General features: G+C 49.8%; 1 protein-coding gene across 2 annotated transcripts in view; it reads right to left on the bottom strand.

The window, feature by feature from the left end:
- The window catches only part of UBE2O (ubiquitin conjugating enzyme E2 O), a 56,236-nt gene extending 50,346 nt beyond the window's left edge, over window positions 1-5,890 (bottom strand). For both annotated transcript variants that reach the window (XM_060132871.1, XM_060132872.1), the window contains exon 1: window positions 5,384-5,890. In XM_060132871.1, the coding sequence (XP_059988854.1) occupies window positions 5,384-5,800 (417 nt within the window). In that variant the 5' untranslated portion in view covers window positions 5,801-5,890. The remainder of the gene's footprint in view (window positions 1-5,383) is intronic.
- Window positions 5,891-13,141: the final 7,251 nt, after the last annotated feature.

Genomic DNA, 13,141 nt, shown 5'->3' with positions numbered 1-13,141 from the left:
GGTCCAGCATTGTTGTGACGGCAATTCACGTCACACACTATACCTGCACCCCTCTTGTAAAGTACTGGCCCCATAGATGTTCCACTGGATTCCATGAGGCCCCTGGGGAAAAGAGTAAAAAAGAGAAAAAGTTCCTTTCAATGGAACAGGAAAATGACAAAGAAAAAAGTAGGAATACCAGTGATGTGGGGATGGGGAAAGCACTAAAAGACCTTCAATGTCCTAAAGCCAAAACAGGTGGGGAGCAGAGTCTGCCGGGAAACTGACAGGAGAAGGGACTGGAACTGAGCGGAACTCAGCCTCTCTCCGAGGAGTCCTTCCGAACCTGAACCTGACTCGTGACTCAGCATTCCCAGCCGGAGGGTGACAACAGCAGCAGGAGAGGGGGCACGAGGTCAGGCTGGATTTCCTAACACCAACCTTTTCTAAGACAACACAGAAAGACCAGTTACTCAGACCTGCTCTGCTATGGGAGATGCAGGTGGGGAATCAGACTTACAAAGGTTCCTTACACTCAACATCTAGGGGTGTTCACAAGTTCTCCGGAAATAAAATGTGTTTTCTGACCATTATTTTGATAACGACCGAGGGGCCAGGGAATGACAACTGTAGAAGAGAAGCGCCCTGCAGCGCCAACATGGTGTTTCCCCCACACGCCTGCTCCCAGCCATGATCCCCTCCCTTGCGGCCGCTGGTCCACCTCCCACCCATCCCAATGCCCTGCCCTTTCTCCTCACCTGCGCTTCCCGCCTACTCCACTATGACTTCTAAGTGTGCAAAGACTGGATGATTAATGCCAATCACAGGGTTTGTGACTCATGTTTGATTAGGGAACTCGATATATTAACGACCTGTGAATTCTCAGATGACAGCAAACTATATTTACTTCCATTTGTATTTGGGTTCCTCCACTTATTAGCAGTGTGACATTGGACAAGTTACTCAACTTCTCTGTTCCTAAGTTTCCTCCTCTGAAATACAGGGATGATAACAGTACCTAATTCACAGGGGTACTGCAAGCATTAAGTGAGCAATACACATAAAGCACTTATGGAGTGCCCAGCACGTAGTACCACAATAATGAGAAGAACAAACATTATGTAATCTTTAAGTACAAAAGCAATACTCTGTCATCCCTATAATTCATAATCCCGTTACCTGTCTTTTGGGAATTTCAAAAGATGCCTCCTGGATTCTGGAAGATATACATAACATACATACATATTCATTCCCTCCCCCTCCTGGAGGTTGGTGGACTTCAGCAGACGTTACTTTAAACGTGCACTACTGAATTTCTTATAAAGTAACAGAGGAGTGAAGATCATGAGTATTTATAGAAAAGGCTTAATAAAGAAATCAAATCTATAATCCACCAGGTCACAAGCAACAACATCATCAAACAGGAATTCCTACACCCCTGAAACAAACCCCTGTGGTGCACCTTTTGCTTCTCTTTCGAGTGGCATCACCCTATGACACATGGACGTGATCTCCTGCAGGGACGGGGCTGGCTCTGTCTGATGGACATCAGGATGGTGTCTGCTAAGAGCCAAGTGGCTGCTACGGGCACCACCTGGCAACACTTCTGGTTATTCCACCTGTGCAGGCTCATTTCAGGGGCTAGAAAGACAGACCTCGTATTTTATTGCAGAGAGACAAAATGAGGCAGTGACAAGGCCAAGGTCATTCAGAGTAGGTGACAGACAGGAAGAGCACCCAAGGGTTTTGACTTCCAATCACGGGACACAAACACACGCCCTTCATCTGGTGAAAGTGCCCTTGAGTCAGGTGGCGAGCCAGACAGAGGCACCACGAAGGCACTGAGGCCTAGGAGTTAGAAACCAGAAGCCAAGGGGCGAAGACTAAAATCACAGAACAACGGTGAGATGCCACAAGCGCTGTGATCCTACCTGAATAAAATGCAATTAGATGCACTTAGTCCTGCATCTTGCTTAACCTTACATCACTAAGCACAACTGCTTTTAATGAGCCCAGCACCTGGACAAGAGAAGGAAGCAAACTTCGCAGGCTGTGATGCGACACTTAAATAGCTTTCCCCATGGAAATGATGGCCTGAGTAGGAGACAAAAATAGACTGAAAAGCCAATTCCTGACATCAGGGATGCTACACACACACACACCCCCCACACAAAACATCTCACAAAAGCAGGATGATCACGAACAGACAGCTTTAATTTAGACATGAAATTTCAAGCCAGGTAAGACCCTGAAAGTTGTGGCAACTGAGAGCAAAAGACAACGCACGAGAGATGGGAAAGCAAAGGAAAGCTAAAGCAGTGTAAACAGGAAGGCCCTAAACCTGGACAGACAGCAATTAGCTCTCTTCCTTATAGGGGCCACTCTGTCCAACCATCTCACGTGGAGACCAGAAAGACCCACCACGTCTAGCCAATGCTCGAGAAGGGGAAGAGGCTATCGGCATTTGGCTTTATTCCAAACATTTACTCAAAGGATGACCGCTGATGGGGATGGGGCAAATCTCCGCATAGGAGATCCCTGGCCAAATGGGAAAAGTTTCAAGTAGATAAATCAGCTCCCACGCTGAAGGGGTCAGGGGCTCAGGGAAAGGAAGGAGCACGAACCGCGCGCTTCTTTTACGTCCTGAAGAAGCGTAACTTTGGCTGCTTGAAGCCTCAGGCGCTGGACCATAAATTCCAGTTTCTAGGAAGAACTCCTTATTTTATTTCTGTTGATAATTTTCATGGTAGTGGCCAGGAGGGGATAGGACTTGTTGGCCAGCCCCTTCATCTCTCTCTCTGAATTTTCTGAATTTGTTCATTAAAAACTTAAAAGAAATTAAGAGACTAAGATTACTCATTGTCTACCGTACTAACACGAAAACTACGAAAACACTCCACAGCCTACTAAACAACCCACACTAACAGGACACTACTTACAAAATGCCAATAGGTGGCAGCTTTAAAAAGAAAGAAGTTTCCCAAGATTGTCACTAGTTTATTCTATCAATAACTGGGTTCTCAAATCTCATAACCAGATTAGTGCGGGACTAGGAATCAGCACCTAAATGCTCAGCCTTGGTCTAACGGTCTTTCCTTTACAGCACACCGTCATCTCAATGGATTTATAAGGAGTGGGAGGTGAGAAGGAAAATCTTCCTAAACCACAATGCTGCAAGGTCCCAGGACCCACCCCGTCACCCTAGTGGGTGGTCAGGAGCAAAGCAAGAGAGACATTCAGCTGACCAGGGTCATCTGTGCCTACGGCTCTGGGTAACAGAGAGGTGCCTATCAGGTATAAACTCGCCTCTCCCTCCCCAGTAAGCCTACTCTCAAATCCTAAAAGCAGCAGTGGGTCCTGCCATCCATGAATAGACACTACATGTCACCACTTCCTAGAATTCTTATATCCCTTAGCTTCTGCCAAGCTCAGAAGCTGCAGAAACTACAATGGCAAAGAAAACATCACCAGTGGAGCCACGATGGATTCCAACAAATTCAAAGCAAGTCAAGACGGCAGCTTCAAAATATATCCAAGCTGGTGCCTTGAAGCTACTTTCTACTAGATTCTAAAATAGGTATTTTAAGTCAAACTTCGTATAATTACACATGGTGGAGGGAGGCAGACTGAACATAACTGTAAACAAAGTTAACCACCAGTGTCAAGATGAACAGGAACAACAACTGATAAACATGGCAGCTCCCGGCAGTGAGCTAGGCCTGCCTCCCTGAGTCCCAGGGCAGGAGGCCATGACAGAGTAAAACGAGTTCCGTTCCAAAGTCACAAACCTTTAGAGAAGATGGTTAGGGAAAAACATTTTTTAAGAACCCACGGGAAAACGCTAGCAACCATTTGCTAGTGTGACAATGCACAAACACAGCGTAAAGAGCAAAAATCTTCCCTTCCCAACACGGCAACACTGGTGGTAATTTTTAAGAAGCATTCTGCTGCAAAAAGTAATCTTTTCCACATACTTTTGCATGAACTTATTGTTTTCTCTCCGAGTCAGAGAAGCTACCGCCTGATTTGTATTTCTCTGAGGGGAAGCCAGGGGTCCTGTGTGCAGATTTCTATGTCTGTGGATGCCCGTGCGCTGGCCAGGAAAAAGACCTTGCTGGTATCAGCAGTCACTTCTGCCACTAGGAAATGGATCATAGGCTCTTCCTGGGAGTGGGGCCTTTTTCCCCGCCTGAGCTGTCATCACAGACCCCTTGTGCAGGTCACCTTTGTCTCCCAGGGTGTGAGAAACCCAGATTAACTTCTAAAGTGCCCTCCCCTGAAATCACACCACTCAACATCCCAGGCAGCTAAACCAGCCCAGGCCTGATTCCTGCTTCCCAACACAGCAATACTGGTGGTAATTTTTAAGAAGCATTCGAAATGTTTTCTTGAAGGAGAGAAGGAGGAGGAGATGAAGAAGGGGTGAAAAATACAGGGGGCGTGTGTGTCTGTCTGAATCACTGATAGGAATTCGCACTCAAGAAAACAAGTCATAAAAACCACCAAACCAACCTTGGTTCACAGTTTCAGGTTTATGACAATGAATGCTTTTTGCAGTTTTGTAAAACTGCAGTATTCACCAACATCATAAGGGAGTCTGACGTTTCCTTAATGGCCTCAGGTAAAAAAAAAAAAAAAACCCTTCAGGTTTCCAAATGGGTGGCTCTCCTCCATCCATAGTCCTATAGTTTTTTTTTTTTTCAATTAGTCCAACTGTACTTAAGAGTCATCAATCCCAGTCAGCAGCTGTCACATCCCTCCCTGCTCCCCCAGTACTATTAATATCACAGCTCTGATTGTTAATGATTTACTCAAAGTTCCCTGCAGCAATTAAAACGAGACAACAAGGTAAAACACAAAGGAGTTGGTTTTCTTCACCCATAATAACGCATTCTGTAATCTAGTGAACTTCTCGGGGTTTTATGTCGGCCGCGATTTTCACCTCTATCTTTGTTTTGGAATGCCACAACCCCTCCCTGCACGGACCGGACCGGCACGGCCTTCCTTTCTGGATGCACAATGCAGCATGTAGCTCCTTGGGGGTCAGCAAAACGCCGCACCGGTGTAAAGCCGAGCGTGCCCGAGAGCCCCAGGAGTTCCCCCCACTAGAGTGGGTCCACATACACAATCTTGAGGCCGACACCGCAGCCTAGTACGGCTTGGGAGTCCTCCGTGTGCGGAAGCCCGGGGCCCGGTGGCCCAGGGCTGGTGCAATGACTTTGCACCGGAGCGTCCCCTCCGCTGAGGCTTGTCCTCCCACCTCGGCCCACTGCAGTTGCACCATTCCGGGCAGCGACCCGCACGTCTCCACTCCTACCCTAGGGCTCTAGCTGCCAACTCGGTCCTCCGTCGGCCCCCGGCCCCGGCCCCGGCCCCCGCCCGCCGGCCCGCCGCCCAGCCGCACCTTGGTCTCCTTCACGTGCTGCTTGACGCCCTCCGGGTACCACTGGACGCGCACGTAGCCGCGGCGCAGCGGGCTGGCCCGGCCCTCCTCGTGGCCCGCGCCCCCCGCCTCGGAGCAGCCCGAGCTCCCGCGGCCCTCCTCCTCGCCCTCCGAGTCCGAGTCCTCGCCGTGGATGAGGCGCACCAGCCCGAAGTGCACCGAGCCGCGGTAACGGCCCGACACCAGGTCGTGAGAGAAGAGCAGCCGCTGCGAGCCGGCTTCGGGACCGGAGTCCGAGGACGGCCCGGAGGCCGAGTCCGGGGCGGGCGCCGGGGCCGGGGCGGGGGCTGCGTCCGGGGCCGAGGTCTCGTCCGGGGCCGTGTCTGGGACCTGGGCGGGAGCCGAGACTGCGGGCGCGGGTGCTGCTGGATCCGCCATAACTGCTCTGCGCGAGTCTCGGGCGGCGGCGGCGGCGGCGGCGGCGGCGGCAGCAGCAGCGGCAGCAGAAACGGCAGCAGCGGCGGCGACGAAAGAGGCGCGGGCAGGCGGGGCCAGCCGGCGCCGGGGGCGGAACCACGGCGCACTGACGTGACCTTACGTGCCGTCGTCGTCAGGAAACCGAGATGCGGTTGCTAGGGGCTACCGCCTTGTCGCTAGGGGACGCTGGAGATTCTGCCTGGGGCGGGGGACGTGGTGGGAACGGATGAACTCCACGAGGGCGAGCGGGGCTAGAGGGGATAAAAGTAGAGGGAGCGGGCAGGGGTGGGGACCCAGGAGGAGGAAGTAGAGTGGTCACCGAGGAAAAGGGGAGTGGCCGAAGTGGGACGGAGGATGGTCCGAAGAGTGTCAACAACACTTAATGAGCTCCCCTGGCGTCTCCAGTCTAGTCATAGGCACTGAGAGGGATACAGAAAGAACAAGGTACAGTTTCTGTCCTCTAGGTGTTTACAATCTAGTTGGGGAGGCAAAACATGTACTGTACACATTAAATAGCTTAAAAGCAGCTCCAAGGCAGCTTGTAAGCAAGGCCACATAGAGAGTGTATCTAGAGTGTATTGCGTTAGGGAATTCCGTGCACAGCCTGGAAGGTTATGACCCCTCAGGGATTGGTCAAGGGGTTGGTGAAGGAGTCCCAGAGAAAGATCAGAAAGGTAAGCAAGTTGGGCTTCCCTGGTGGCACAGTGGTTTAGAATCCGCCTGCCAATGCAGGGGACACGGGTTCGAGCCCTGGTCCGGGAAGATCCCACATGCCGCAGAGCAACCATCCACATGCCGCAGAACAACCAAGCCCGTGCACCACAACTGTTGAGCCTGCGCTTTAGAGCCCGAGAGCCACAACTACTGAGCCCGCGCGCCGAAACTACTGAAGCTTGAGTGCCTAGAGCCCGTGCTCCGCAACAAGAGAAGCCACCGCAATGAGAAGCCCGTGCACCACAATGAAGAGTAGCCCCCGCTCGCCGCAACTAGAGAAAGCCCGCGCGCAACAACGAAGACCCCACGCAGCCAAAAATAAATAAAATTAAATAAATAAGAAAGGTAAGCAAGTGTTAGTGGCCCCTGTGGTTTGGCTTTAAATACATCTAAATGAGTTCAAAGCTCGTTGAGGTTTATGCATGGCAAGAGGTAGGATAGTGAGGTATTTAAGAGTAGAAGCCATAGGGGATTCCCCGGTGGCGCAGTGTGAGAATCTGCCTGACAATGCAGGGTACATGAGTTCAATCCCAGGCCCGGGAAGATCCCACATGCTGTGGAGGCACTGAGCCCGCGCACCTAGAGCCCGTGTTCCGCAACAATAGAAGCCACCACAATGAGAAGCCTGCGTGCCCCAAGGAAGACTAGCCCCCGCTCACCACAACTAGAGAAAGCCCGCATAACGAACAAGAAGAGTTTGATTCCAATTTTCAGCACTGCCATTTACTAGTCTTATAAAGTTGGCAAGCTGATAAACTTGTTTTCACCTTAATTTTCTCATCTGTAAAATTGGGGAGGTAATAGCAGTACCCGTCTCATCTGGCATTTGAGAGGATTAAGTGAAATAGACCAGTGCCTGGCATATAGTTCCCTCAATAAAGGAACTTTTTTTATAATATTACATTATTATAATATTTCAAGCCCCCTGCCTAGACTAAAATTCTAGATTGGAAGAACTCTTAGACCTATGATCTGCTCCAGATTGCCATTTTAAAATATAAAAAGTAATTATACTAATGTGTCTCCTAAGTAAGTTCCAAATGATTTAGATGTATTCTCAGCAGACAGATTCATAATGGGTTGTTGAAAGGAAATTAGGAATAATCAAGCTATAGCCCTCACCTTTCTCAGTTAAAATCTTTTTTCTTTTCCCACAATTTTCTGCAAGACCATCAATGGAAGATTAGTAAGATGATTCAATATTACAGTATTTAGTTTCTTCCAGAAAGTCATTGGGTACTTTATAGACTGCTGAGGATACAGACTACACTCATGGAAAAGTTATAAGAACACTCATGAAAGAAAAAACATTTTTAAAAAAATAGAAAAAAGAAGAAGAAGAACATGCGTGAAGCACAGATGGCAATCTGAGTACATGAGATGCCCTGAGCCAAGTACTTATTGAGTAATAAGTAATATTGGTAATTATTGGGCTTGGGGTGGGGGGGGGCCCAATATGGACCTGTATCTTAGAAAACTCACATACTAAGATATAGAAAAAGAGCTTAAGGGGAATCAGTATATGATTCAGGGCCACAGCTGGGTTCCCAAATCATCGGCTTCCCATCACAGACCACAGTGCAGAATGGCCATCTGGTATCATTGCTGTAAGGACACAGTTCCCCACTCCCTTCCCCATAAAGACCTGGGAGGCTTAGTAGCAGTGACATAGTAACTTCTATTCCATCTACCATGTCCCTTTAGCTCTGTCTCCTTGGCCCCGATCACCTAACATTTATTTATTGATCACCTATTATTGACCAGGCACTTTGCCAGGCACATTCACATACATTATCTTGTTTGTTATCACAATCTGGAATATAGGCGTAACTAACCCTCTTGTACCAGTGAGGAAACAGAACCCAAGGAATTCAGCGCCTAAGGTCACAAGGTAGTAACTGGCAGAGCCAGGTTGGAACCCAGGTTTCCTGACTCAAGTGCAGGGTCTTTTTTTTTTGTCCACGCCACGTGGCTTGTGGGATGTTAGTTCCCCAACCAGGGATTGAATCCAACCCCGGGCCCTCGGCAGTGAGAGCATGGAGTCCTAACCACTGGACCGCCAGGGAAGTCCCTGCAGGGGCTTTTCTAGTCCTGTGTCCATCAAGGGATGGGGGGTGAGCAAGTCGTTAGGAGGGGCAGGGCAATGAACGCCCGAAATCTTTGTTTGAGGTAAAAAATCCAAGTGAGCTTTGCGTTCTACTCCAGCTTATGCCAGTGTTTGTTTTAATATAAAAAGAATGTCCTTTTTTCCCTAATCGTTGAGTAAAATTAGCACTCCAGGAAGATGTGCCGTGTTTATTCTGTGGCTTCTTATAATAACAGCTAATAATAGCAACCATTTATTGAGCTGTAACTTAATGCCAGGTACTATGATAAGTGCTTACATAGATTACCCACCTTTACATAGATGATCTGCCTGTGAGGGAGGAAGTATGAGCCCCTACTTTGTGAAGCACTGGGCCAGACTGTGCTGTGCCCCGCTCCCGCACCACTACCAAGAACGTTCTAGGCTGCAGGCAAGAGACCTAGATTTCAAATGCTGACCCCTCCCTTGCTAAACCTGTTCTGAGCACGTGGATCCTCTTGTATTTATATGTGTAACCCTGGTGCCTAGTAAGTGCCTGGCACAGCACTGACACGCAATAATGTAACATCTTGGTGGGTACCGTCTGAGGTTTCTGTCCTTCCACTTGGCCCGTTTCCCAGCCTCTCCTCTGTATACCTGAGGAGTTGAAGCTGGGGTGGGGGAGAGCAGCACTCTCTAGCCCTCTCCTGCCCATGCTCCCTCAAAGCCCTTTCTTCTCTTTTTTTCTATTTTATTTATTTGGCTGCGCCGGGTCTTTGTTGCTACACGCAGGATCTTTGTTGCCACGTGCGCGATATTTGTTGCGGCATGCGGGATCTTTTAGTTGTGGCATGCGAACTCTTAGTTGCAGCATGTGGGATCTAGTTCCCCAACCAAAGGTCAAACCCGGGCCCCCTGCATTAGGAAGGCAGAGTCTTAGGCACTGGACCACCAGGGAAGTCCCTCAAAGCCCTTTCTATCATCCCCAGTTTGAGCTTCATCCGAGCCCTTTTACAGAGAGAAGCTCAGTGCATTCCTCCCCACCTCGTGGTGACCTTCAGTGCCCTCACTCAGACCTGAGATGCCCTGGACGAGGTTTGAGTCTTGACTCCTTCCCAAACCCCCAGACAGTGTCTCTTTACATCCAGGCTGGCAAGTGGGGTGAGCCTGGATGGAAGCGACTGCCTGATTTTTATTTTCATAATTGTTGAATGAAAAAAACCCTTTATTCCCCAATGGAGAAACCCCCTTCTCTCATGGCCCCAACACCTAGCCCTTCTTGGCGAATAGAGATGCTTCTTGGAGAATTTTGCTTATTTACAAATGTGCCTGCCAGAAACTGAGCTAGCCTGGCCACTCCCCTTGCTAAGGAGCTGGCCAGGTGCAGGAGGCAGCAGAGCTGACAGCAAAGTGAGCTGATCTCTGGGAAGCAGGCCGTGTCTTGTCCCTATCTTAACTGGCCACTGGCTGCCTCTCCAGACCCATGCATGAAGTGTGCATGGGCCCCACACCGCCCGCTGGGGGTGCCTTACCCTGCCCGGCCTCTCCAAACCTCCATGTAGTAGCAAATTCAGACGGGCTCGGAGAGGTCCTTCTACCCTGCAATGAGTGTTTGGGGGCTCTAGGCTGGCTTCAGCACTGGGGGCTTTAGTTCAGAAAGTGGGACGGGAGGGGAGCTGCCCTGGAGAGTCCTCCCACACCTCAGTGGCTGGCTGGAGAAACGCCTCTGAGATCCAGCTGTGTGTTGCTCTAGAATCACGGGCTCTTGGAGTTAAAGGGGCTCTTCTTGTCCCTGGAGCCTCACCTCTCCTTGCATTGATGCCCTGGGAGAACCAAGTGTGGGGTCTGCCCAAGGTCACCCTGCAGTACCGTCAGAATCAGGACCCAGACCAGCTGGCCTTTGGCCATTCTCACTCCTGACTCTGAGGATGGGTTGCAATCCACTCCGTGAAACACTTTGTGCTGAGGGCAACAGTGGGAAGGCTGAGCCATAGTGAGAGCCCAGGCTTGACAGGCTCATCCTGCTTCCCTCCTTCTTGAGGATACAAGGGCCAAAGACAGCAAATCCACCAGACCAGCTTGCAGAGCAACAGGGCTGCAGTGGCTTAATCAGGCCATGCTCTTCACCACCGACACCCCAGCACCAACACGTGGGTGTTTCCTGGATGACCAGCCACGGGTGCCAAGTGGCATCTTCTCCCCAAACCCCTTCCTTTTCCCAGAGTCCTCATCCAGGTTGATGGCAGGGTCACTTACCTGGGTACCAAGTTGGCCACCTGAGGGTCAGCCCTCGATATTGAGCTCCGTAAGTCATCAAAGCCCAGGTCATGGTCCCTCTACCCCCTTTTCACAACCCCAAATCCAGAGCTGCTCCGCGGAGGGCAGCTCCACGGGGGCTGGTGCGGGAGTGGTGATGGGATGGTCCAGTGGCTAAGGCTGGGGTTCTGCCATTCGATGAACGTGGGTTTGAAGCTTGTGCTGCCGCTGACTCACTATGTGACCTTGGGCAGCTTATTTTACTTCTCTGAGCCTTGGTTTCCTTTCTGTAAAATGGGAATAATAACAGTACCTACTAGATAGGGCTATTGAGAATTTAACTGACATGATGAATGGGAGGTGCTTTGCACCTGCCTGCAAATGTAGGCGCTTGATCAATGTTACCTGCTGCTATTAATTCATCTCCATCCCTTGCCTACGCCATTGCTGTAGTTGCCTCACCACCTTGTTCCCAGGAGATTGAAAATATAAACATGATCATTCGACTTCTTTGTTTAGCGTCTTTCTGTGGCTTTCCATGGTCCACCAGAGAATGGCACAAGGGCCCCTTCATGAATTGGTTCCTTCCACCTACCTCCCACCCCGCCTTCCAGCTCTGCACCCCAGTGCACACAGTCCACGCTCTGGCCTCAGCTGCTCACGCCAGGATCCCAACGTTTTGGGGCCACCATGCCTTTGCACTTGCTTCACCATCTGCTTGTAATTTTTTCTTTTTTTTCTTTTTTTTTGGGGGGGGGGTACACGGCCCTCTCACTGTTGTGGCCTCTCCCGTGGCGGAGCACAGGCTCCGGACCTGCAGGCTCAGCGGCCATGGCTCACGGGCCCAGCCGCTCCGTGGCATGTGGGATCTTCCCAGACCAGGGCACGAACCCATGCCATGTCCCCTGCATCGGCAGGCAGACTCTCAACCACTGCTCCACCAGGGCAGCCCTGCTTGTAATTTTTTATTCCTCTACTTCAACCCATGGTTTTACCTAAAGAACTCCTTTTCATCTTACAATACTCAGCTTGGGGCTTCTTTTTATTCTATCTATCTATCTATCTATCTATCTATTTATTTATTTATGGCTGAGTTGCGTCTTTGTTGCTGCGCACGGGCCTTCTCTAGTTGCTGAGAGCAGGGGCTACTCTTCATTGCGGTGTGCAGCCTTCTCATTGCAGTGGCTTCTCTTGATGCGGCGCATGGGCTCCAGTACTTGTGGCTTGCGGGCTCTAGAGCGCAGGCTCAGCAGTTGTGGTGCATGGGCTTTATTGCTCCGCAGCATGTGGGATCTTCCCGGACCAGGGCTCAAACCCGTGTGTCCTACATTGGCAGGCATATTCTTAACCACTGCGCCACCAGGGAAGCCCCAGCTTGGGGCTTCTTATCTATGAAGTCTTCCAAGAGCCCTATTTTCCCCACTTATTCCCCCACTTACCTGGTCATACCTGTCTGATTGCATTTATTTCCCTCTATTACAACCATTTATTTGCATGCCTGTCTCTCCTGTGGGACCGTATCTTCTTTGTACCTTTGTATTCCAGCATCCAGCATAGTTCTGATTCATAGTAGGTACTCAAAAGATTTTTGTTGAGAAAAAGACTCACAGACATAGAAAACAGACTTGCGGTTGTCAGAGGGGAAGGGGGTGGGGAAGGGATGGATTAGGAGTTTGGGGTTAGCAGATGCAAACTATTATATATAGAATGGATAAACAACAAGGTCCTACTGCACAGCCCAGGGAACTATATTCAATATCCTGTGATAAACCATAACGGAAAATATATGAAAAAGACTGTATATATATGTATAACTGAATCACTTTGCTATACAGCAGAAATTAACACAACATTGTAAATCAACTATATGTCAATTTTAAACAAATTATGTTGAATGATTGAACAAAACAAACCAACTTCTCTCAAAGGTCCCGATGGTGCCAACAGGTCTCTGGGACACCTCTGTCTTTGCTCAAGTCCCAAGTTCTCCATTTGTCCTAGACACACACCCTACACAGGCACATTCACCCCACGTGCACATACGTACATATACACGTGTATACACACACGTGCACACACATACACATGTGCCTCCCCCCACCATTGCTCTCTCCTTAAACTTCAGTTTCTAGATCTGGACTGCCCACTGCCGTGGCCCCTAGCCACCTGTAGGTCTTGAGCACTTGAGATGTGGCTGGTCTGAATTGACACTGGATTATGAAGACTCAGTGTATAAAAGAAAAAAAAACCAGAGTATGAAACATGTC

This window comes from Lagenorhynchus albirostris, chromosome 20, assembly GCF_949774975.1.
Source record: "Lagenorhynchus albirostris chromosome 20, mLagAlb1.1, whole genome shotgun sequence".
In the NCBI taxonomy this organism is placed as follows: Eukaryota; Metazoa; Chordata; class Mammalia; order Artiodactyla; family Delphinidae; genus Lagenorhynchus; species Lagenorhynchus albirostris.
Note: the sequence above shows the minus strand (reverse complement) of the source record. Positions and strands in the feature narration are given on the sequence as shown.